At 44.5% G+C, this 24,327-nt stretch overlaps 1 protein-coding gene across 22 annotated transcripts in view; it reads right to left on the reverse strand.

The window, feature by feature from the left end:
• MSI2 (musashi RNA binding protein 2) overlaps positions 1–24,327 on the reverse strand; it is a 383,853-nt gene that overhangs the window by 70,117 nt on the left and 289,409 nt on the right. For all 22 annotated transcript variants that reach the window (XM_048823532.2, XM_048823540.2, XM_048823533.2 and 19 more), the window contains one exon: positions 10,573–10,687. In XM_048823532.2, coding sequence (XP_048679489.1) covers positions 10,573–10,687 — 115 coding nt within the window. The remainder of the gene's footprint in view (positions 1–10,572; positions 10,688–24,327) is intronic.

Raw genomic sequence — 24,327 nt, forward strand, 5'->3', positions numbered from 1 at the left:
TACCTGAAGCCAACCAGCGAGACAACTGTAAAGACACTTGTGACCCCCCCTTCACCCCCCCCAGACTGTATCGTTTCTAACAACAAAGACAAAATACACAGCTGACTGGATAGAGGTTCTAATCTGTATCTTCCATCACAGAACATTCTCTAGGTCAGGCAGATGAAATCATAAATTTATAATACAGCATTACTTCAATTTTCCTCTTCATTTACTGCTGCGATGCCCAGCTCTGCTCTAACGAGTCAAAGCCCAATCTGCACGGGGGAAATTGGCTGGCTGCATATCAATAGCACATTAGCACCATGCCCATGTGGATGCTTCATCAAGCCAAATTATGGTCCAGCCGACCTATCCACCATTTCCATTAGCTGCCATTCTCATCCTGCACTGGGCACTGAGCAATTTATTTGCTTCAGTACTTCTAGCGGATGATCAATCTCTCAGTAATTACCTCTTGTTGCTAAACTCAAAATCAAGGTTTTGCCTGGATTACCTCCCTTGAAGAGAGATCGTCCAGTCCATGAAAGAGCAAATTTAAATCAGTAATCAAAAACGGTTTTACAACACAACTTTTACTCAGTTCTGTCTCCCTAACCGAAGATGGCAAGGCAGATCTTATATATTCCATCTCTTAGGTCAGTTGGAAAGTGTCTCTAGTCTGTTGTTAAATTACTGACCCAACTAGACAGCTCAGATGGAAGCTTTGCCGATATTCATGCTGTCTTAGGGCCAGAACTTCAGCTGGCGGAAGATGCTCAATGGAACATGCCACCTGAGAATCTGACCCTTAAACTTTAGCGGTGAAGTTTTTGTCTTTATCTCTGCCACAGGTGCTGCCACACATGTAGTTATGTGGTTTGTTCACAGTTCCAAAAAATACTGGGGGAAAAAAAATTTCCAGCAAGATGTTAATGTGCTATTGATAATGCAGCCAGCCAATTTCCCCCCGTGCAGATTGGACTTTTACTCACTAGACCGGAAAACAAAATGTTTTCAAAATTTTGGCACAATGGAAATGCCAAAAAAATATATAAAGTTTCTGGTTGAACAAAACATTTTGTTTAACTGTTAAGTGTTTGGTTTTTTTTAAATGTTTTTGCATTTTTGTAAATAAAATAGAAGGAAATTACAAAACCAAGTCATTTCAAGAAACCAAGAAACTTAGGATGTTTCATTTAGAAAATGTCAAACTGAAATATTTAAGCTTCTTCGGAATTATTTTTCTTCCAGCACAAACAATTCAGCAAAATAGACATGAAGTCATTAAACATTTCCGTGTTGCTGAATCTGTATTTTTCCACGCATACAAATTCCCGCCAAAACATTTCCCCTAGGCTTTACACACGATAGAACAGTGAACGCTGTTTTAAATATATACACATTGACTGGCCATTACAATTACTGCATAGGCATTTCCTATTGTAGCTATAGGAAACACATGAAAAACAGCAGCAGAGCCAAATACCACTGTGTAATAAATTCAAGTGGTCTTTAAATAGAAAATCATCCAACAAAGATTAAACTTGCATTCAGTTTATAGGACAAAATAAATGGGAAATATATTACTTTTTTTTACACTTAGAATTACATTTTTTTCTGATGATATCAAAGCACTTGATAAATATTCAACTGTTAATACTCTGTAAAGAAGCTATTATAGCCATTTTACCAACAGGGAAACTGAGGCACAGGGCAGCTGAGTGATTTATCCAAGATCACACAGCATGTCATTAGTATTATTACTTGTATTTCAGCAATGCCTAGAGGGCGAAACTAGGATCCCCACTGTGCTAGGTGCACCACAAATGCAAAAAGCCAGAGAGTCCCTGCCCTGAAAAGCTTACAATCTCAGTAGATAAAGGGCAGGATAAAGGAAGTGTCATTATTCCTATTTTACAGTGCTGAGGCAATGAGCGATTACGACTTCACTGATTCCCAAACATTTTACTAAGGTAACCCACCAACTGCATTTTCACTTTTTTTGTGACCCACCGTTACGTATACACTATAGTCAGGCTGACAGGGAAGGGGAGTGGGAGGGAGGTATGGTGGATTGGTCAGGGCCATTTAAACCAGGGGGCACTGGCCGTGATATCCCCCAGCCGTGCTGCCGCACCTCCCCGCCTGACCCACCTCTTCCCTCTCAGGCACCGTCCATTAGCCTGGGAGAGATACACCTGGGGGAGCCAGAATCTTACCTTCCCATTAGCCCCTACTCTCAGCCCTCCCCAAGAGCTTTCCTCAGCCCCTGAGGGAGCCCTCTTGCTGCCCACTCGCAGGAGCTCCTCAGCCCCTGAGGGAGCCCTCTTACTGCCCACTCGCAGGAGCCCCTGGCTTCCTACCCCACAGCCTGCTTCTTACCCCTCCCAGCTTGTGAGCCTCATGTCTGTTCATCCTGCTTCCCAGGCCCCGGCGCCAGGAGGAGCAGGAGCCTCCATTTTGGCACACGGAGGGGGGAACACACAGTGGGCCCAGGTGTCATGCTGGCAGCGCTCCAAGAAGAGCGGTTGAGGGCTACTGGTTGCAATATGCCCCCCCCCTTTTTTTTTTATTCCCACTGAGGTGTGGAGACCCATCTAGAACCTTCCGGCACCCCACTGATGGGTCGGGACCCATTGTTTGGGAAACACTGGCTTAAGTGACTTGCCCAAGATTGTACAGGGAGTTGGTTTCAGAGAAAGGACATTTAACCAGGCTCCTGACTCTCAGTCCTCAGCTCTAGCCGCAAGAGCACATTTCCACTCTGTGAGCAGGAGAGCCCCCAGCCTCGTGCTTAGAGTCCACGTCAACAACTGCAGGGAGAGGTAAGGGATCTGGCCCCACCCACTCCACCGGTTCTGACCCAGGGCCCTCTGGAGTATCGTAAGAATGGCATTTGCTACCTACAATCCAGCTAACAACCTCCTGTGAGTCTCTTCCTACTGCTCTGTCCCGCCCAAAGCTGCGTCGTGGGCTAAGGAGTCCATGCTTCCTGTAGTGGTCCCACCTCCTGGTATAGTCCCTCGCTAGTCACAAGTACAGGTCTGTCTCCTCCTGCCAGCCACCGGCCTGTGCTTCAGAGCCTCCTCTTAATAGGGCTGCCAACTTTCTAATCGCACAAAACTGAACACCCTAGCGCTGCCCCTTCCCTGAGGCCCTGCCCCTTTCCCCGAGACCTTGAGCTCCAGGCTGGGGGGGTGGGGCCAAGGGATTCGGAATGTGGGAGGGGTCTTTAGGTTGAGGCAGGGGGTTGGGGTGTGGGAAGGGGTGAGGATGAGGGGTTCAGGTTGTGGGAGGGGGCTCTGGGCTGGGGCAGGGGGTTGGAGTGTGGGAGGGCTCTGGGATGGGGCCGGGGATGAGGGGTTTGGGGTGCAGGAGCAGGCTCCGGGTTTGAGGGTGAGGGGTTGGGGCACGGGCTTACCTCCGGTGGCTCCTGGTCAGCGGCACAGCGGGGGTACTAAGGCAGGCTTCCTGCCTGTCCTTGCATCACAGACCATGCTCTGCCCCAGAAGCGGCCAGCAGCAGGTGCAGCTCCTAGGCGGAGGCGTGCAGGCGGCTCTGTGTGCTGCTCTCGCCTGCAGGCACCATCCTCCCACCTCCCATTGGCCAGTTCCCAGCCAATGTTAGTGCGGAGCCAGTGCTCGGGGCAGCACACGGAGCTGCCAGGGTCCCTTTTCGACTGGCTGTTCCGGTCAAAAACCATACACCAGGTCACCCTACCTGTTAAGCCCTGCTCCAACTGGAGCATGCTAAGCAGGCCCGCTGGGACAGGGGTTCCTGGGCCCAGAGCTCTTCCCAGACCCCTGTCTCCCTAGTGTTGGGTTTATCCACCCCGACATTAAGTAGTTGCCTCATAAAAAGAAACAGCATTTATGCTACACAAGACTTTATTTGGTCTAATACGGAGGAAGAGAAAGAATATATTTTAAAGTTTCCCACCAAAAACAAAACAAAAAAAACCAAAAGTGTCCACACAATCAACAGATCAGCAGCGCTGCACCTGGAAGTTTTTTGTCTTTACCTGCATGATGGGCAGTGCAAGATAAACAAAACTCACTGTTGAGATGTGAACAGTCTGAACACGTCCGGGCTCGCAGATCTTTGCTTTTAAAATCAATTCAAATGTTCAAATCAATAAAAGCAAATTATAGTTTCCCCAACACAAGTAAGCAGTGCTCAGTGGCTTATCTGCGTTATTATTTGAAGGATATGATGTATCTAGGGAAGAGTTAACCCAGCAACTTCTGATTATGCAGCTTGTTGTGAAGAGCTGCTGTCAAAGCAGTTGTTTAAGGCGTTTTCTCTGGTCTATAAAAACGGCCCGGTACCGAAGACATCCCATTTCAGGTATTCTTGTGCCAGCATAAATTATAAATTACTCTAAATTTTAAGATGCTGGAAGAGATGGCTTAGTCCTCAAAGCGCTTGTTTACACTGTGGTTATTTGACACCAGTGCAATACTGTGCCGATGCTAGTATCTATCATAGCCATCCTGCATTGGTATAAGAAGTGATTTGCATTGTGGTGCAAGGCATTTATTACAACATTGCAGTATGTCTCTGCCAGCAGGTTGCACTGGCAGCTATGCTGGTGCAAGAATCCCCCAGGTAAACTATACCTAAATCTCATGTTTAAAATACCTAGTATAATAGGATCAAATCCCAGCAGGGCTGACTCAGCCATTCATCCTTCCAAGGTAGATAAACACATGATTCTCAGTTTCTGAGGAGATCTTAAAATCAAGGCCCTGGCACCTCTGGATGGATAGTAAGGACCTCACAATGCTTTCAGTCATAGTTTGCTTGCCTGTCTCTGGCCAAAATGTTCCCCACCCTATTGTGCAGTGGGCTGCAGAGGTAGCTGGATGCAATAGTTGGTGTTTGCTCAAGCCTCCTTTGTGAGGAAAGGCACGATTTAAACAACATCTCCCTTTGCATCCCTCTCCCAAACATCTTCACATCTTCTCTTATGCCTCTTCTTCGCCCTTGAAGAACTCTCACTTTCTTCTGTGTGGAAACAACCTCCTTCAAAGCACATTCCCTCTTCCAAGCTCTTCAGCCATGACAAACGATTTCTCCACCACCTTGTGCTTGTACTGTGAGTGGCGATGTCAATTGTAAAGGGTCCAGGTCCTCTGATGTTTATACATAGCAACATTATTATTAAGGGGAGGTGATTTTTGACTGAGAGGCATCTTTCAGTTTCCAACCACTCCAAAATGATTGGACTCTGGTGTATGAGGAGCACTCTAATCTCATAGGTGGACTAGATCAGTGGCTTTCAATCTTTTCCATCATGTACCACATTACAAAATTAAAGGTTTTGGGATGCCCATGCAGAAAGGGAGGGTGGCTATGAGAACCCATAGTCAATGTGAATGCAAAACAAAGATAATTCCCAGTGGTGAATGGGGGAGATTATGTACTGAGGAGAAACTACGACAGAGGAACATCTGCTACAGAGCAGACATGTTCTCTCTTCCTCTCTTTCAGTCCAAACAGTTGATCTTCCTCCTGTTACAAAGCAAATGGAAGAGTTAACCGAATGGTGACTATGGCTGTTTAAGAAGATGCTGAATGCTACAAAGGGTGCTACATTTTGGAGGCTAGAAAGGTTCCTAAATGCTCTGCAAGACACCCAGGAAATGTATGCCTAATAAAGAGTGCCCCTTTCCTAATTTTGTCTCAGAGGCAGCTTCTCCATTAAACAGACTCTGATATGGGAGGGAGGGGGGAAGGAATGACTTTCCTTGAAGGGCACAAGCTTCTTTTATGCATGAGCTCAGCCTACCTAAATTGAACGTGTGCAGTAATGCAGAGCCCCAATCTGGCTTATGCAATGATATAAAAAGTCTCTTGGAGACTTTCTGAAATTCGGTGTTCACATCAGGTAGCGTTCCAAGTATATACCCTTTGTTGGCTGAGCATTTTGGTCTCTGGAGGGGTTTGCAAATTAAAGGGGTCCAGCTTTATTATTAACATCGGCACTTCTAAGGTGCCCATCGCTGCAGGAAGAGTGCTGAAAGAGAGGAGTCCTGGCAAGACTCAGGTCAGCTGAGTCGCTCGGGGTAGGAAGTTCCACAGCCAGGTGCATTCCACTGAAACCCCCCATGAGTTTGACTCGGGGCTCTAATTGCTGTGGCATTCCCAGCGAGTGGCACTGCTGGAGGAGGTTTGTCAGTAACGTATGCCATTTTGGGCTTTTTAGATATGGATGAGGCCATAGGAATGGACCTGGGAAAGGTCAGTAACCAATGCAGAAGCATTGTGGTGGCGCAATGTGATCATATCTGTATGCTCCATATTAAAAAATGTCAAAGATGCCCCGTGTGGTTCAGAGCTGCTGGCTGGATATGATAACAGGGCATTAGCCTGACAGGATGTGGCTTCTTGAGTGCCTGCTGGACGACTGCAAGTTTTAGTGTTGTGGGAAGCCAACTCTCCCTGCATCTCCGATTTCAGTCAGATGAGTACGCTGTGTGCTACCACTAACCGTAAGGGGCACAGACCCAATTCACAAGCAGTTGCATGGGCTTCCTGCTGTGTTTTCAGGGCTCTCACTTGTGAGACTGGCCCAAACTGAATCCTCCATTTATGTTGATTGTCTCGGAGTCCACTAGTGAAGTAGGACGCTAGGGAGCAGGAGATAGTTGGGCTTAAAACAGCTCCAACTTGTTCTTTCGGCAGAGTGGTTAAATAATGTTCTTAGTCTCCCTGAAGCGTATGTCTCTTACACTGGATGACAAAAAGTCTGAGACAGCCCAGTAGCAGCCGCAGGACAGGACTCAATCTGCCTACGCTTTTAGAGAAGAAGTGTCCTTTTAAAAAGTACTCTGATTTTGTCCCAATCAACCAATAATCACGGAACATGGCTATCTATGTACTTCTCGGTTCCAGATGCTGCTATATCCTTGGGGCAGCAATGATTAATGAGGAAGACCAACTTCCTTAATAGCTCTGAGGGAATCACTATGCACTCTTTCCTTTGAGTGCTCTGGTGTATTCTTTCTTCTGATTTTCTTTTCTTTTCATGAGCTGCATCTGGAGAAGGTGACCTTGGACAAGGGCTTCTGGAGACCCGTATAAAAACTTTCGATAGCAGCTCCAGTTCACTTAGTCTCCGTGAAACTAAATGTCGAAAGCTAGTAATGGAGTAATTCTGACAAAGGCCTCTTGGGATCTTAGCAAAATATTCAGCTACTTCAAAATCTCCCTCTGGCAATATGTTATTTTGTATGCCTTGTTGTTTGATGGGTTAATTACACCCTTCTTCCTCTCAGGGATTGGTCCTCATTGCTATGTCATTGCCAGGGGTTGGAAATTAAAAATTCCTCACTGAGCCTTTTGCTGATATGCCCAGTTTCCAACCTTGAAGTGTACTTTTACCGGCAACCCTTGAAAAATGGGAGTTAAAATGGTCATGCGGATAGGCTTGTACTTCTGTGTTGTGACTTTGTTATTTAGCAAGTAATTATTTAATATGGTGCCACTACAGCAATCAGGAACTTGGAAGAAGGAAAAAAAATAGCTAGAGCAGATAATTAAGTATCTGGCCTTCAACATGAATCAGTCATTCATTCAGAGCAAGTCCCCATGATTTGAAATCTAATAAGAGCATGTTAAGAGTAGTCCTGTGAAAACCAGTGGAACAGAACCAGTGTGGTTGATCTAATGAAGTCATACATTGCACATGAGTAACAGGCACCTGTGTGCCAAGAAAGGAATTTGCCAAAATGCATACATATTGCTTGCTTTCAACAGAAATAAATGTACTAGCCCAGGGTTTCTTTCATCATCTCTTAGTTTTAATGTTCAAAGCAACCTTATTCAAAGAGATAGCCCTAGTGAAAATTAGTCATAACATGCCTCAGGGTTAAATTCTCCTTTCAGATCACTGTGCTGGGCTCTGGCTCTGAAAATTCTTCTCGCTCAACATGCACTGGTCTCTCACTAATGTCAAAGGAAGAACAGAATATTAGGGTCAGGATTTGCAATAGTGAGCTGAAAAGAGAATTTTGCTCTTGATCCTTTTGCCTAGGCTATAATTGCACTGTCTCTCTTTTAAATGCAGGTGACCGAGCCCTATCTTGGAGAATTAGTTAACAAGGTTGCATTCAACCAACTCCCATGAAGAAAAAACTAGACACCATCGTAGAGAAAAGTGCTAAGGAACATGAAAGTAGGTAGTTGAAATGAACATGGGTCTACTAGAACAGGATGAATAATTTAATCCTAAATTTTAATTTCCAAAATTGAGAATTACATTAAGGGAGAGAAGTTGGGGGCAGTGGAATAGAATAAAATATTTTCATCTGAAGGGACTGACTATTGCATCCAAGAACAGATCAGCTTCAAGGCCCCTGAACTGACCTACTACTAATTCTGGGTAAAAAAAACACACCCTGGGAAAGTCCTTTCTCAGTCTGGTGGTGCCTGACTTCAGGCACTTTAATAAACGGCCTGATTGAGCATGCCCAACTTCCAGTGACTTCAACGTGAGTTATGTGTGCTCCACACCTGGAAGAAAGGAGGCCACTTTCACCCAGACTCTGCAATGAACTTCATGTGGGAAGAACCCTGAACCCATGCAGAGCTTCACTTCATCCAAGGATCCAGCCATTCAGAGATCGTTGAAGGACTCGGGGGTCTTATTTCGGTGCCTCACTTTAGGCATCACCCACATTTTGGAAGTTTTCAGCCTTTATTATTTAGCAGATTGAGAAGAGGTGGGGGCAACACTTACAAATCCCTACGTTAAAAAGAGAGCCACACCTAGGTTGGTTTGTTTTCCTTCCACGGTAGCAATTGGTTTCCCAGGTTATAAGCCTCTCCCGTGGGACACCAACACCCCACCTGTGCGCCAGCTACAGCAGAGTTTCAGGAAGCACCATCATTTCAGCCTGCTGGCATGCACTGATTGAACATCCGGGAAGCAATATCCCTTAACCTAACTCGTTCCACTGAAGGAAGTCCAGGCTATTAGGGATCTCTTCCCCCTCCCAACTGTTGTTATGCAGCACCTAGCACAAGTGGGCTCCAAACTTCGGATCGCGGTTTCCAAGCTCAACCCCAATCCAAGTACAATAATTATTTATTATTCTGCATGACAACAGTTCGTAACGCTTCACAAGCCAGCCCTCCCCTCACTCCAAAAAAATCATGAAGTTGGCTTAAAAATCATGAAATTAACAAGTATAAACATGGGGCTCTTTTTATTTGCCCTTTGGAGTCTTACGGGGTCACATTTTCTAAAAAGCTTTTTCAGAACAACACTGCGTGGGGAAGGGGCAAGGAGAGGAAAGGGTTTCAGGACTGCAGGCAAGGGAGGCAGTGTGGCCTAGCAGACAGAGCATAGTATTAGGACTCAGAAGACCTGGGTTCTACTCCTAGCTCTTCCGCTGACCTGCTGGATGACCTTGGGCAAGTTACTTCCCCTCTCTGTGCCTCAGTTTTCCCACATGCAAAATGGGGATAACTATGCCCTTTGCACCTCCAATGCTTTGAGATCTACTGATGAAAGGGCATTGGATTGGGACTCAAGAGACCTGGGCTCTCTTCATGGCTGTGCCCTTGGCCTGGTGGGTAAGCTAGATACATTTTCCAATGGGTCTCAGATTTGCTGATCCCCCTTTCCACCCCCCATCATTAAGTATCGTTGGTGGTTAACCCACCCACTAAGGGAAGGAGTAGGGAAAAGAAACTCACACAGACTTTGGACTTTTGGTTAGTTAGTACAGGAAAGACTCAGTTCTGCCTAGGAAACACCTTCAAGCACCCTCACTCTATGAACACAGCAGGGGTCAACCAAGGAAAAGTTAAATACAAAGCGGGGGGGGGGGGGGAAGATTGAGCAACAATGTATGTTTTTCTAAAAATATGCTGGCAATGGATTTGCTCCATCCTGACTCGGTAACTCTGAAGAAAGTATATAAAGAGGTTGTCAGATTATATAGAAAGAAGAAACTATCTAGGCAGAAACAAATGAGAACCAATTATAACTAAAAGACCTCCTGCACAAATAGAATTTTGCCATTAAATATCATTTATCCCATTTAATTAGTATTTTCTGGACACAATACTTCGAACTAAAATACCGTTCTGTCTCCTTGAAACTTGTAATTATTGTTGCGACCTGCACTATTATGCATCTCCTCTGCTTTCTCCATCCTGCATGCCATTTAAAGCTGCAAGATTTTCAATTATCTATGCTGAACTGTCAAAGACACCTTTAAGAGAAGGGGAATAATGTGTGACTCAATTCCTCTAAAAAGGAAAAGAGATCATTTTTAGTCAGAATGAACACGCTGCATCTTTCATCATTCTATTTTTGTGAATAAGAGTAAAACAGGCTATTTAAAACATCCATTTAAATGCAAATTTTGATATCCCAGGAAGAAAAAAAAGAAAGTTAATCATTTACCATAGACAGGATTATTTCCCCACTCCCACAGTTTAAATTTTAGAGTTGCACACTGTGCGTAAACTCAGTAATTCATGCACCACCTCTGCACCTTTAAATGTTCACAATGGGGAAGACAACATAGGTAGATGCTTGCTCTTTCAGTAGTTCCATGGCTATTTCACACTTACCCAACATTCCCATCCCTAGCATAAAAGCGTCCATGGTATATGGTAATCCTCGTGCCCTTCCTCTTGTCCCTGGTGGAAACATCACTTCTTTAGGTTGTGCTTTCTTACATTCTACCTATTGAGCAGAAACATGTACAAATGAGATGCAAATGAATTCCATGTAAATGTCAAATGCAGAACTGAGCTAGATAAAGGGGGAAAATTATTTTTAGCTTTGTTTTTTTTTTCCAAATGTGAACTTTAAAAATAGTCCACCCGTGTAAACGAGTCTAAAAAGAATAAATATGTGCATGTCTCTTTAAACACATAGCAAAACTCTGTTAAAATGATAAAATGCAGGTTTAATAAGTTGTCCTGTTTCTGAAACAAAAACCTATGCTCTGTTTACACTCAAATGATTCTTTGCAGGCATGGAATGAATGAAGGAAAGTCATTGGCACAGTTCTATTACGAGTGATAACAGAAAATGACTATTGGTGATCATTACAGAAAGCTCCATTTTAAAACGGGAATAAAGAATCAATATTTCTACCCGGCAGAGGAATTTCTTTAAATCCTACCAGTAAATGATCCACATTCTCTCTCTTCTAGTTATTCCCTTTATCTTTTGAAGTTTCTTAAAGCCATTTACATCATATAACAAATCTCTAACTAATAACTTTTTAAAATCTTGCAATCACAAGGGTAACCAAGAGAGTACAGGGGTACTTTGACAGTGTGAGCTTCAGAACAGATTCTTGTCTCATGCACCAGAACCAAGCCAGTGGATAAGGCATGGAATTAGGAATCAGAAGACTTGGGTTTGAGGCCTTGGCTCTGCCACTGATTTTTGATCCTTAGGCAAATCCCTTCACTTCTCAGTGACTTTTCTGTCTCCCCTCCCACCCTTTGTCTGAATCGGTCTATTTAGAATACAAGCTCTGTGGGATTGCTTCTTACGACATATTTGTACAGTGACTAGCACAATGGGGCCCTGATCTTGGCTGGGGCCTCTTGTCACGATTGTAACACAAATAATAAAAGCATCTGCTTTTCTGATTGTGGACACACCAACCTCTAACCCGCAGCAATGAAGAACAGAATTGGCAATGTTTAGCATATGCAGATTGGGCTGGTGGATTCACTTTAAGCAGGGGAACATCTCTTCCACAAGCCCTGCTACTTGAATGAGCAGGCACAGGTGGGCGTGCTTCCTATGTGAAAACAGGTAATTACACCCAATAAAACCAGGGAGGTAGAATAATACAGCTAAATGCCTCTGTTCCTAATAGCCCTATCAGTGACTGTGTGTTCATTGTCTTATGAAAACTGACCGCCTGTTCCTAGGCAACCTGATCAGCGAAAATTTCAGGTTTACATAATTTTCATTTAGGTAACATAAAGGTTAACTGACTGTAATGGGAGTATTTTAAACAAAACCACCTACTCTTCCCCTTTCTATTGCAAACCCCACGACAGATCTTATTTACTTAGCTTGCTCGCAACACTTCACAAAGCAATAATGCTCAGATTCCGCCAACAACGATGTCAAAACACTCGCATCTTGCCAACAGATCTGCCAGAATCCATCAAACTTTGGAATGAAATGCCTCTAGAGTTTTTCTGATGTCACTGTTTTGCCAGTGAGTGCCTCGGTGAGGACTGCTCAGTGGGTATAGTGGGAGAATAGCAGGGAGAGGAAAGGGGAGCCACTGGAGGAAACTGGAAGTATCTGAGAGCCTTATGATTACAGCATACAGGAAACCTTGGTTCCATACCATACCATAGGTGCTGGAACTAGGGGTGCTACTGCACCCCCTGGCTTGAAGTGGTTTCCATCATATACAGGTTGGTTCAATGACTCTCAGCACTCCCACTATACAAATTGTTCCAGCACCCCCATTCCACACACCCCACCTCTGCCACTGACTGACTTGCTTTATAATCCTGTTCAAATGGCTTCATTTCTCTGTGCCTCAGTTTCTCCATCTGCAAAATGAGGACAATACACATCCTGCAACACAGCTGTGTTGGGATAGGAATTCAGATGTGCAAAACATTTTGCGGTCCTCAGAAGGATGCTGCTATGTAAAGGAAAAGTATGGTTACCGTGAGTGTTCTTTGCTGGATATATATGAATTGTGGGTGACTGATGAGACTAGCTGCAAAAGATTTAAAAGGAGGCAGGCGAAATAAGTTAAACAGACATTATGAACAAGAGAGGCATCTCAAATGGAGACACCCGCTCTCTGCATGTCCTGTAAACTCAGGCAAAGCCACGGCAGTACCAGCCGTGTATTCCTTCCTCTTCGGCGATGGTGGCAGTGAGTCCTCAGTGAAGGAATACATCCGCAGGCAGAGGGAGAAACAAGCAAGTGACTTTCCCACCCTTTTAAATAATGGGTCTGTTCTCATAGCTTTAGCCTCCCTGCTGTTTAGAGCAGCACAGAGGGCTCAACTTGCGTCGATTTGTCCTCTTCCCTTCTCCTCAAAATGTTTATTGGTTTACAATGTCCTGGGCTGTGTGAATGAGAGCTTCATGGACAGTCACTGGACTGCGCAATAGGGTTTCACAGCAGTCTCTTTTAAAGAAAGAGTCAGAAAGAGAAGGAAAAAAGAAACAAAGTTCCTTCCACATTCATTAATTCAAAATCTCAGCATAGGCCTCTGGTGGTGTATATTGCATCTATCTAGAGAAGAGGATGGTTAAGGCCCTGGACTGGGACTCAGACAATCTGGGTTTCAACTCCCAGCTCTGCCACAGATTTCCTGTATAACCCTGGGCAAGTCACAATCTCTCTGTGCCACATGCTTCTCTGGCTCCCAAGTGTTTGTGAAATACTCAGATACTATGGAGATAGGGACCATACAAGTATCTAGATAAATATAAGAGAAACAGATCAAAGGGAAGAAGAACAGGATCTACCACACCCCCAAGCTCGACTGAGTGTCTCTTTTCCCACAAATTCAACCCTGCACTTGAAGACACTAACCTTTTGCTGTGGTAGCTAGGAATGAAGCTCAGAATTCCCCCATTTTCTTAGCATTATCTGGAGTGGCCCTTAATGCGGACTGCTTCACCTCGCAGCAATTCTGGCCACCATCAGCTTCCACTGCAGTTCATAAGGATTTACTCTCCATAAAGTTGTCATTAACATTTAGGTTCTAACCCCCCTAAATTCAAAGTGAAGCTCAGGGGACACTTATCATTTATTATTATTTGTCAGCATTACAGAAGCACCTAGAGGCTAGAGTCCCATTGTGCTAGGCACTATACAATCACAATGGAGACCCCTGTCTAGAAGAGTTTACATTTTCAGTGTTAAAGAATATAGACAATAGGTGGCTACAACAAACAGATAGGGGGAAACACAAGGAAACAATGAGACCCTCATAAAAACAGTGGTCACAGCAAGCCAGCCACCTAGCCACTGTTGAGTTTTTTTGCAGACATCATGGCAGAGGAAAGTTTTAAGGAGGAGCAGAAGGGCTGGAATGGGAAACTGACCCTAAATTCAAGCAAAATGCTTGAATCTTTGACATACCCTTTCAATGATGTTTCCAGTGAGTTTTGAGTCTAAATGCAATATGGCAGGCTTCCCATGAATTTGAGTTTTGTGGCCAAGAGCTGCCACCCCTCTTGTTGAAACCCGAATGGCCAGGGGAAAAAACGATGATGCTACTTCCTCCCTGCTCCCAGATCATCCTATAAAAGCAAGGGTCCTTCCTCAGGCAACAAGTACACAACACAATCCCATGTTCTCGTGTGTTCTCGCTAGGTACCAGATGAAAAAGTTCAGCACCCACCTCTGCAACTTCCCTTTGCTTGTTTTTAATCAGGGGGCTATTTATCAGCAGTATGCCCAATTCAATTTCCTCAGGCAAATTCAAATAGAGTGATCAGTGGAGGTGTATCATTTCATTTCTCAATCATATTCTTCAGCTTCACCACTGCTCAAAATGTCACGGAGTCATTGGTTACACCTCAGAGCAGTTTTCATTGCAAATATTCAGAATGATAAAACACAATCTAGCCTGGCTAGAGGGACAATTAACAGGAAAATGAAGTTTGGATTAACACCGTTAGAAACAATAACCCAGTAATTAGCTTCTGCAACCACAAAACAGACTACTGCTGGTTTCAGAAAGATGATCTTAATTTATGATTTTCACAGCCCACAAGGACATAAGGAGAATGTTAGCAAACTGCAAATAAGTTTTTACTTGGAATTAAAAACAAAAACCTCACTGGAGGAAAAATATGCCACTCTTAAAACCCTGAAAATGAACATATCCAATCAACACTAAAGATAATCTCAAGGGATTAAGCATTCCTCCCTCAACTGGGAATGGATCCTTCTGGGTGGGGACTTAATACTCATGCAAGATGCTGGATTGGCAACCTGGTTAACTCTCTTACCACAGAGGAGTGTATAGCACAAGCAGCGGCAACGTAAGCTCTCCCTGCATTGCTCTGTCAATTTCCACCAGTCTGATCTGTAGGGAGCACCTTTAACAACATCTCAACACTTCTCATCTATAGATCTCAAACTGCTTTACAAAAAATGGCTACAGCATTATTATCCCTGTTTTGCTGATGGAGAAACTGAGGCACAGAGAGGGGAAGTGACTTGCTCCAGTGGACCAGGAGCTAGACCAAGAATAGATCCCAAGTCTCAGCTCACCTGGCTTAGAACCCTACCTGAGAAGGCAGTTCACTCTCCATGATGATGTAGATCCTTGGCCTCTGCCATAGGCCTAATGATCACCACACCTCTCTGCAGAGACTTGCAGCAGAAAGGTCTGTCATTGCCAGCTGCAGAGTTGTTTTTCTTTTCTTGTGATAAGAGACCTTTTCATTGGGAACTCAGTGGAGATTACCAAACTCATCCCATACAAGTCCTTGAATGGACATCAGATGGTGGTAACTTTTGGTCACTACCAACCCGGGCCAGACGAAGCTGCCATTGTATGGTGATCTGAGAAATGCAGAGCAGTTGGTTACCTACCCTGTGCTTCATCATGTAGCAAATGGTTCATGCTGGGATCAAATAAAATCCACTGGACCATGTCAAATTTGAAGACAACCATGCAGTATCAGTGACATTATATGATACAATCTAGGACATTTTTACTGAACTGGGACGTGCCAGTGGATTTCACAAAGTGGAAATATATACAGATATTTCAAAGTTAAGACACTCCCAACTGCCTCGTTAATGTGGGCAATCAGCCCATAAATCTGGATGTTAAAGAAATTCTTTATTTCAGCTTTTGCTGTTCACTTTAATAATCTCCCGATTTTGGCGCCTTCCCTACATGCAGGATGTTCTTCAGGTTCAGTTACCTAACAAAGGAAGTTTTAAGTCTAAGGCGAAAATAGCAGAGAAGCTAAAATTCACTGTTTTTGTTTAGTCTGGTCTTGAAAATTAATATTACACTGGAGTATTCTTGGGTCAGGAGTGAGCAGGCAAACTCGCTGGAACCATGGGTTGTCAAGATGGGTTGTCAAGTGAAAAGCCTGTTCTACCCAGTATAACAAAACGAGCTGTCAGCTCTCAACACCAAGATGTTTCAGGAAAACATGGCTACAACTTACCAAAGAAACCAGAGCTATTTTGGGGGAGGCGGCCAGGGGAGAGGGAGTGTTCTTGTATTCACAATGAACAAAAAACTGCTTACCACCCAAAGACAAGGCAACCTTGTCTTGCCAGCAAGGTATAATTGACAGCAAGTTGGATTAGTTTACCTCTGAAGATGCCATGTTGTTCATGCAACTGCAAGCCACAACTACTGCTCATGTAATACTAAAATCTATATTCACGTAGTAATTCTGTAAAGGCCTATTTACATGAGGGAATAGAAGGAAATGTTTGTTTGTTTTTTAAAGCCCTTCGAAGTTTGGCAAACCAGAAGTGGTGAATATGAAATAACTGGTCACTTAATAGATGCTCAAACTGTGACAGGGAGGTCAGTGTCTACAGGACAGAATGGAACAACATCTCCCATATTTTCTTGGGATATATCACTCCAACCTGTCCAATAAAGTACTTGACAAGTCTTAGCATTGGAGCAGTTCTTCTTCTTTACTGTGTCCCCCTTGCCAAGCCCTCTCCCCCGCCCCTGCCCTTCCATCCACCCCCCAAATCCAGCAGGCTTTGAAAACCCATTTTAATCACGGCACACCCCATAGTCTGCAGCAGTTAAATGCACCATGTCTATGGTGTCTTTTAGTGTCTTTCTTTTGGAGGAAGGCATCCAAGTTACAGGCATTCTGCAGTGTCCTTCACTTGACAGATAAGACTCTCAGACCTACACAGCCTTGTGATCTCCGAGGGAGCTGCTGCCTGGCATTGCGCTTCTCCGAGAGAACAGACAAACCTGAACAATCCCACAGCATTCGCTTCTAAAACAACTTCACTCCAGCCTTGCCGCCTCCCACTCCCTCTCCTGCAGGCCTTCAACCAGCCTGAATGAGAATACATACGCAGGCAGTGGCTATCACTACTGCCAGACTCTTCACACTGCGGTCCACAACAGTGGCGTAACAATCTCCCAGAACCATTAGCAATGTACTTGGCTCAACGGCCTGGTGAAAGTAATTTTGGAATGTGAGATCATGATAACAAGCCAAGTTTTGCTGCAGCTTAATGTGATCTGTGGCATCCTAGCTGTACGCATTATCTGTAGCAGTAATGCAAAGAACCTCACTCAGGGTCGGGGCCCCATTGTGCTATGCTCTTATGGACACATAATGAAGAGGCAGTCCCCTTCTACAAGGAGCTCACACATCAAAAGCCACTGTGGCCCAGTGTTAGAGCTAGGGACTGGAGTTGGGGCTCCTGTGTTTAATTCCTGACTCTGCCGCTAACTTGATACATGATCTAGTCACGTAAACCTTTTTGTGACTCAGTTTACCCATGTAAATGGGGAGTGATAATACCTATCTTGCAGAGTGCTGTTGAGCATAACAAACGTCTGTGCTTTGAGATCTTCATACAAAAGGTACTAGAAAAGGACAAAGTGCTGTTATTGAGGCACTAAATAGAGAAGATAGAAGACTGCTCAAAAACTAAATATATTTACATGCATATAGAAGCAGGGCTTCTCCTGTCCTAGTCATTATCACTTAGCTTGGCTATAACTTTCCATTGGCTATTTCCCTTCAACCTGTGGGCCTTTAAAATGTCCCTTTACATGTCTGTAGGGCAAGCCAAGGTTACAACCCAACTGCAACCTTATGGCCACATTAAATCACCAACCGTTTCTCAAATGATGTGTGTGCACTGATGGCAAGGCCACTTGGTAAGTCTCTTTGAAGACAAACCCTGCAAAGAGCCAATTTTCCACATTGTGCCCAGAAAGCCTGCTTCTCTGCACTGCACTCCTCAACTGTCTAGCAGCCTGGGGCATATTGCCACCTACAATAAAATCTTAGTATCTTTTACATTAATCGTTATTAAAATGCATACAGAACGACAGTGCGTATAGAGAAGAAAAATAAACAGTGCAAAGAGCGAAAGTAAAACGGGCAGTGTTGTCTAGTAGATGGTGCACTGTACTGGGACATAGGAATTCTAGGTGGAATTCTTGATTCAACCATTGACCTCAGACAAGTCTCTTCTCCTCGGTTTCCCTGCCCACCCTTACAGTCTATTGTTATTATAAGCTCTTAGGGGCAGTCACTGCTGCTTATTATGCTTGTCTATAGAAGAACCCCGATTTCAGCTGGGGACTCGGGTTACTATTCTACTACACCTACTAAAAACACACCACAGCTTTTAAAAAGGGGGACTGAGTAGCTTAGGGGATTGCAAATGACACACAAAGCTTTTACCCTCTGGGTTGGCAGTTATAACCTAGACTGTTTGCACAGATGTTGTAGCCGGGATGGTCCTGTGATGGCAGAGAGACAAGCTAGGTGGGGTAATATCTTTTATTGGACCAACTGATGTTGATTTAAGGGACAAGCTTTCAAACTACACAGAGCTCTTCTTCAGGTCTGGGGAAGGAAATCAGTGTCTGAACTAAATATAAATTCGGACAGATTGTTAAGCATAAGGGGTAACATGTTGTAGGGGACCACTTGCAATGGAATAGGCAATAAGAGACTGTTATGGAAAAGGAGTCTGAAGTGGGACATTAAGAGTAAGCAGGTAGGTGTGTGTTACAAATTGTTGTAATAAGCAATGTATCCAGTCCATGATTTTTGGTATCCAGTAGTATTATGAATTTAATTCCCAGATTCGTCTTTTGAAGGTATTGTGCAGGTTTCCTTTGAGGACGGAGTATTGATCAGATATGGAGTGATTGCTTTGTGAAAAGTGTTTGCCCATGGGTGATTATGGTGTTCTGGTCTTTTATCATTTTTCTGTGTGAGCTCATTCAAGAGCATAGTGATTGTCTGGCTTCACCCACATAATTATTGCTGGGGCTTTTAGGGCACTGGATGAGGTACACCACATTTTGTGATAGGCATGTATAGGACTCAAGAACCTTGAGAGCTGTGTTGTGGGGGTATTGATCATTGTACCAGTAAATGTGTGTCTTCAGATTTTGCATCTGTTGTTCCGGCAGGGTCTGGTGCCACTTTGAGTTGGTGTGTCCTGATCTGTGGGGAGCTTGCTTCTGATGATGAGGTTGGGGGGTTGATTGAAGGCCAAAAAGGGGGGGGGTCAGGAAAGATTTTTTTCAGAATGCAGTCCCCACAAAGTATGGGTTGTAATTGTTTGACGATATCCCGTAGGGTTCGAGTGTGGGGTGATAGGTGATAACTAGGAATGTTTGATCAGTGGTTTTTTCCCCCCTTTATTGAAGCAGGTTCTCCTGGGGCAATTGGGTGGTCCTTTTCATGTTGCGATCTACTTCTCTGGTGGAGTGTCCTTATTTAGTGAATAGTGTGTTTGAGTGCATACCTTGGAATTTCTCTTTGAAGCAAATTCTGTGGTATATGACTGCCTAACTACAGATAACAGATTTTTTAGTGTGTCTGGGGTAGTTGTATCTTTGGAAGTAAGTGTGGTGATCTGTGGGTTTCTTATATATCGTCATTTGTAGAGTTCCATTATTGAAACTAATCATGGTGTTCAGAAATCTATGAGGTAGTTTAGGTTTTCTGTCCAGAGGATGAAAAGATCACCGTAGGTATCTCAGCTACATCACTGGTTTCATGGTGCATCTATCCAGAAATTCTTCCTCCATGAATAGGTTGGCATATTGAGAAGCCATCTGAAAACCCAGGGCTGTTCCCATGGTTTGGGCAAAAGTTTGCTGCTAAATGTGAAGTTGTGGGTCAGGATGAAATGGATGATCTTGGCAATGTTTTTGGGGTGGATTTTTGAGCGCTGTGCAGTATCTTGTATGTGAGGCCAGGAGCAATGCTGCCATGGTGAGGGATGTTGGTGCATAGGGAGGTGACATCCATAGTGGCAAGGATGGTGTTCTGGAAGAGGTTGTTAGTTTCTGGAGGAAGTCAGTAGTGTCTTGGAGCAAGCTGGCCCTTTGTGCAGTCCTGATTTTCCTTCAGTAAGAGTGCTGTGGCCCGATATGATGGGTCTGCCTGGGTTCCCTTGTTTGTGTATCTTGGGAAGCATGTAGAAGGACCCTGGGATGGGTTGTAGAGTTGTTTGTGAAGGATTTCACGGTATCTTTAAATTCATGTGTGAACTGTGGGGAGGGGATGGGAGCTTCTTTTAGTTTTTAATAGACTCAGTGGTGCCAGAGAGTTGTCTGTTGGCCTTGTTGACATAGTCGTCGTGATTAAGGACTAAGATAGTGTTCACTTTTGTCTGCTGGTTTGACCACTATCTGGTGGTTGGATTTCAGGGACTGCACGGCTAACTTCTAGGTTAGCCATTTTAATCGATTCCACTTCAGAGCAGAAAGTTATCACCACCACCGGAATGCTAGTTGGTGGCTCCTATGTATTAACGAATGGGTAATCACTATTCAGTATTTCAGTCTTGATCCAAAACCCATTGAAGTCAGAGTCCTTCCACTGACTTCAAATCAAGTCTCTAGTGAAAAAAAATCCATTGTGTGTGGCAACCTCTCTGACAGTCTCAGCAGAGAGCCCAAGAACCAGATGGCTGAACTAATGGCTAATCCCTAGAGGCAGGTACCCCCAAGGACAGGGTTTAAACAGAGGTGGCAGCATGGACAACACTTTACTGCCACATTACTGCCTACGTTTACTCTTTCTGCCACATTTGCTGTGCATGTTACTGGGGGGGGAAGGGGCAGAGGCGGAGGACGTCCAGAGCTGTCAAACCAGGGCCAATTTTCTAAAGTGCTAAATTCTCCTCTACTTCATGGGCATATGAAGGATAAACAGAAGTTTGGGAGAAATTCAACAGCTAATGTGTGTATTCATCTATGCTAAAGCATCCTATTACTTTTGTTAGCCAGCGTTCCCCTTTTCCCAGCCTGATCCACCTGTTCTAACTTTTAGACTGTAAACTATTTGGATCAAGGACTGTTTATTCTCTGGCTGCACAGCCTTTGGCATAATGGGGCCCAGATGTGGTCAATCACATCTACCACAGTATAAACAATAAATATGAATATCTATTGCATTCTACACCACTGCACAAAATTTTTTAAAGAGAGAGAATCACCCTCACCATATATCCCCACCCCCCACAGACAACATGCTCCGTTTCTATTTGCAAAATAGCCAACTTGTGTAGGAAAAGCATATCCTGGGATTGGTTTGGATTTTTAAAAAAATGTTTAGAGATAATCTTACTCCCACATACATTTATTAAATCTTACTCCCACGTCATTTATTAAATGCCTCTCTGGCATTTTCTTTTTCGCTTTCATACTACTCATTTACTATTGTGTTTGACATTCTAAGCTTTATAAATGGCAAGAGAAGCAGAACGGATGAGCTAAAATTAGCTTCCAAGTGAGAAGCAAAGCTAGAAATAGGCTCCCAAACAACAGTAGCCAAGTTACCTTTATTTTTCCACTATGCAGAATGACAACTTGTTGAATATGGGAGAGAGAGAGAGAGAGATCTCAACATTATGAACTTCAGTTGCTAAATCTGGAGGTGCAGTAGTGATGGCTGCCCTCTTCGCTGACAGACCAGGGGACCTCCAGAACTCAAAGCATGAGTTGCTACAGCTTGAGCTTAACAACCAAGTCTCTGTAGATGGGGTCTGCAACTTGTATCCTCTGCAAATTGGCACAAAGGGGGACCTATAACACGCACTTACCAGCGGGTTGCGCAGTGGTCAGCCCAGGATGGATTTCTAGCTACTCAAGTTAAGCACTCTCCCAAGGCAGCAATCCATAACTAGCTGTGCGTCATCTTTAGGCACCTGCGGCTCTCGCTCTCTTTTGTGGATTTGGTATTTCATCCACAGACACATCATCAGTGAGATGAGTCAGTCCTGGGCCTACCTCATGCATCCTCTACTCTCTCGTGGGCAACTTTTAAAATTAGTGCAGTGAAAGGAGCATCCAGAAAAAGATGCTCAGAGCATCGTGACTTTCGTGTCATGGATGGAGCAGGTGTGACACGGTTTGTTTGTAAGGATTCGTTTTAGTTATCCATGACCCCAAACAGCAGCCAGCCGCCCACACCTTTTTATCCCCTGCTCAGTGCAAAGCTCCAGTGACATCTTCACCCACCCCATCTTGTTGTTTCCCCTCCCTCTCTCACCTTAACAGGCCCTACACGTGGGATTCCTCAGGCATCCTTTAGCAGGTCTCCCAGCCCCTCCTCGCCCAGGAAGCATGGGAGGATAGCTGGGTAAAATTCCACAGCAGAACCAGAAGCTAGCTGAAATGTGAGTATTGTTGGCGAACTAGAGGCGGGGGCTCTTGCCCCTAAAGAATGCCCACCCCCTCTTTCCTTGAACTGCCTTCTGGGGCAAGGCTCAGAGGACATTGCGTAGTCTTAACCGTGCATCCCAGCGCCACCAGAGGGGGTAGCTGGTTAGTTTGTGCCTCTCTCCTTGGGCAGCCGTGTTCTTGCCCAAAGGTGAGGCATGTGTGTTAGTCTGGTGTATCTAGGGCATCTCAGCCTCATAGGGTTACAGGCCCAGTAAATATGGCAACAGCAGCACTGGAGGAGTGCCTAGTCCAGCAACACCAAAAAGGGAGATCAGAAGAGGTCTTGAGAAGTCAGGAGGGGAGGAGCCGGCCAGCTAGCCTCTGAAATACATGGAAGCGGAGAAGCAGGTAAGTGTCATGACCTACAGGTCTCAAATCTGGGTCTGCAGGGTCCCTGGGAGCAGCTGCACTCCAGCCCTGTACCTGGCAGTCTGCTGACAATTGCTTAACTGGGATCCGTGAAGACTAGCCCCAGTTTGAGGCTCTGCCCCTGTGCTCCAATTGACAGAATCCCAGAGAGGCTGATTGGCCCACTAGCTCTACTTAAGTCAGCAGCAAGAACAGGAAGCTGGCTGAACTAGACTCCACCCTGCTCCTGCTCCCTTGCATCTGACTCGTGGTTATCATTTCCAGTTTGTTTCCTGCCTCTGATCTCATGATATCCTGACCTACCCAACTCTTGACTCCTGTCTCATGACTGCAGACTCTGGCTCTGACTACTAGGTCTGGCTGACCGCTGCCTGGCTGAGACAATAAGATGGACACTGCTGAATACAGAGCGGTTACCATAGTGAGGAAAGGAGGTGGAAGAGAACATGCAAACCAAGCACTCCCTAGAAGAATGCTGGTAAGGGGTGTGGAAAGCCACTGAGCCTTCCCCATGAAGACAGAACTGCAAGGCAACCAAAGCCAGAAGGGCAGCTCTAGTAGAGAAGCTCAGTGCCAGCTGAAAACTGTTCCCTACTCCCCACTGAAGCCAGGAGGAAGGGGTGCAGCAACATCACACCCACTGAGAGCTATATATTGTACAAACCCCACAGGGAATGAGAAACTGCTGAATAACTGCAGGACCTGAGAAGTTTAGGTCCTTCCTCCTAACCAATGCCCTGCACTTGAGAGCATGGCTTAAACACCAGTGTGTGTGTCTGTGTTTGACTGCTAGAACCTGTGACAGACACAGCAATGGTCCACAGATGCCACTGTATCCAATTAGCAAGAATAATGTCTGCAGGAAAAATTGCACCACATTAGATTCTAAAGGGTGGGATTTTTAGAAGCACTCTGTGTTGACCTAACTCTAACATCATCAGAATTGATGATACCCGAAAACTGTTTCCAATGGAGTCAATAGTGAAACTCCACTGACTTCAATGACAGCAGAATTAGGACAAGGTTGAGTGCTTTTTAAGATCTCCCCATCATGTATAAATATATAGGACACATATGCAGCAAAAGAAACACGCAATTTGTTTGAAATTCTACAGCAGACCTGACATTCCACTACGAATGTATCAAATGAAGTGCCTCAGGCCGCTGCTTACTCACTTTGTCCTGCCAACGTGATATCTCTGAAGTTAAACTGGACTGTACTGCACGATTCTTTTTCATCTCATATCTGTATTACACTAAGTAGCTCACTGAGGGCCAGCATTGAAATCCAGGGAGCAATGCTGATTTACATCAGCTAAGAATCTGAATTTAAGAAAAACCACATAGTGTGAAATAACTGAAGTAATCTCCCAGATATTTTCTGCATCATTCCAAATTTCACATTTCATCCACTGCTAGTTGATAATTGCAAAATAGAACAACACCACCCCTAGATGAACGTGACATAAGGACAAAGCAGCATGAATTCTTGTGAAGGAAAATTATCTGCCTCTCGTCCATTAGGATTCTCTGAGCAGATTCCCAAACCAGCAAATAAAGAAA

Source organism: Caretta caretta, chromosome 17 (assembly GCF_965140235.1).
Source record: "Caretta caretta isolate rCarCar2 chromosome 17, rCarCar1.hap1, whole genome shotgun sequence".
Taxonomy (NCBI): domain Eukaryota; kingdom Metazoa; phylum Chordata; order Testudines; family Cheloniidae; genus Caretta; species Caretta caretta.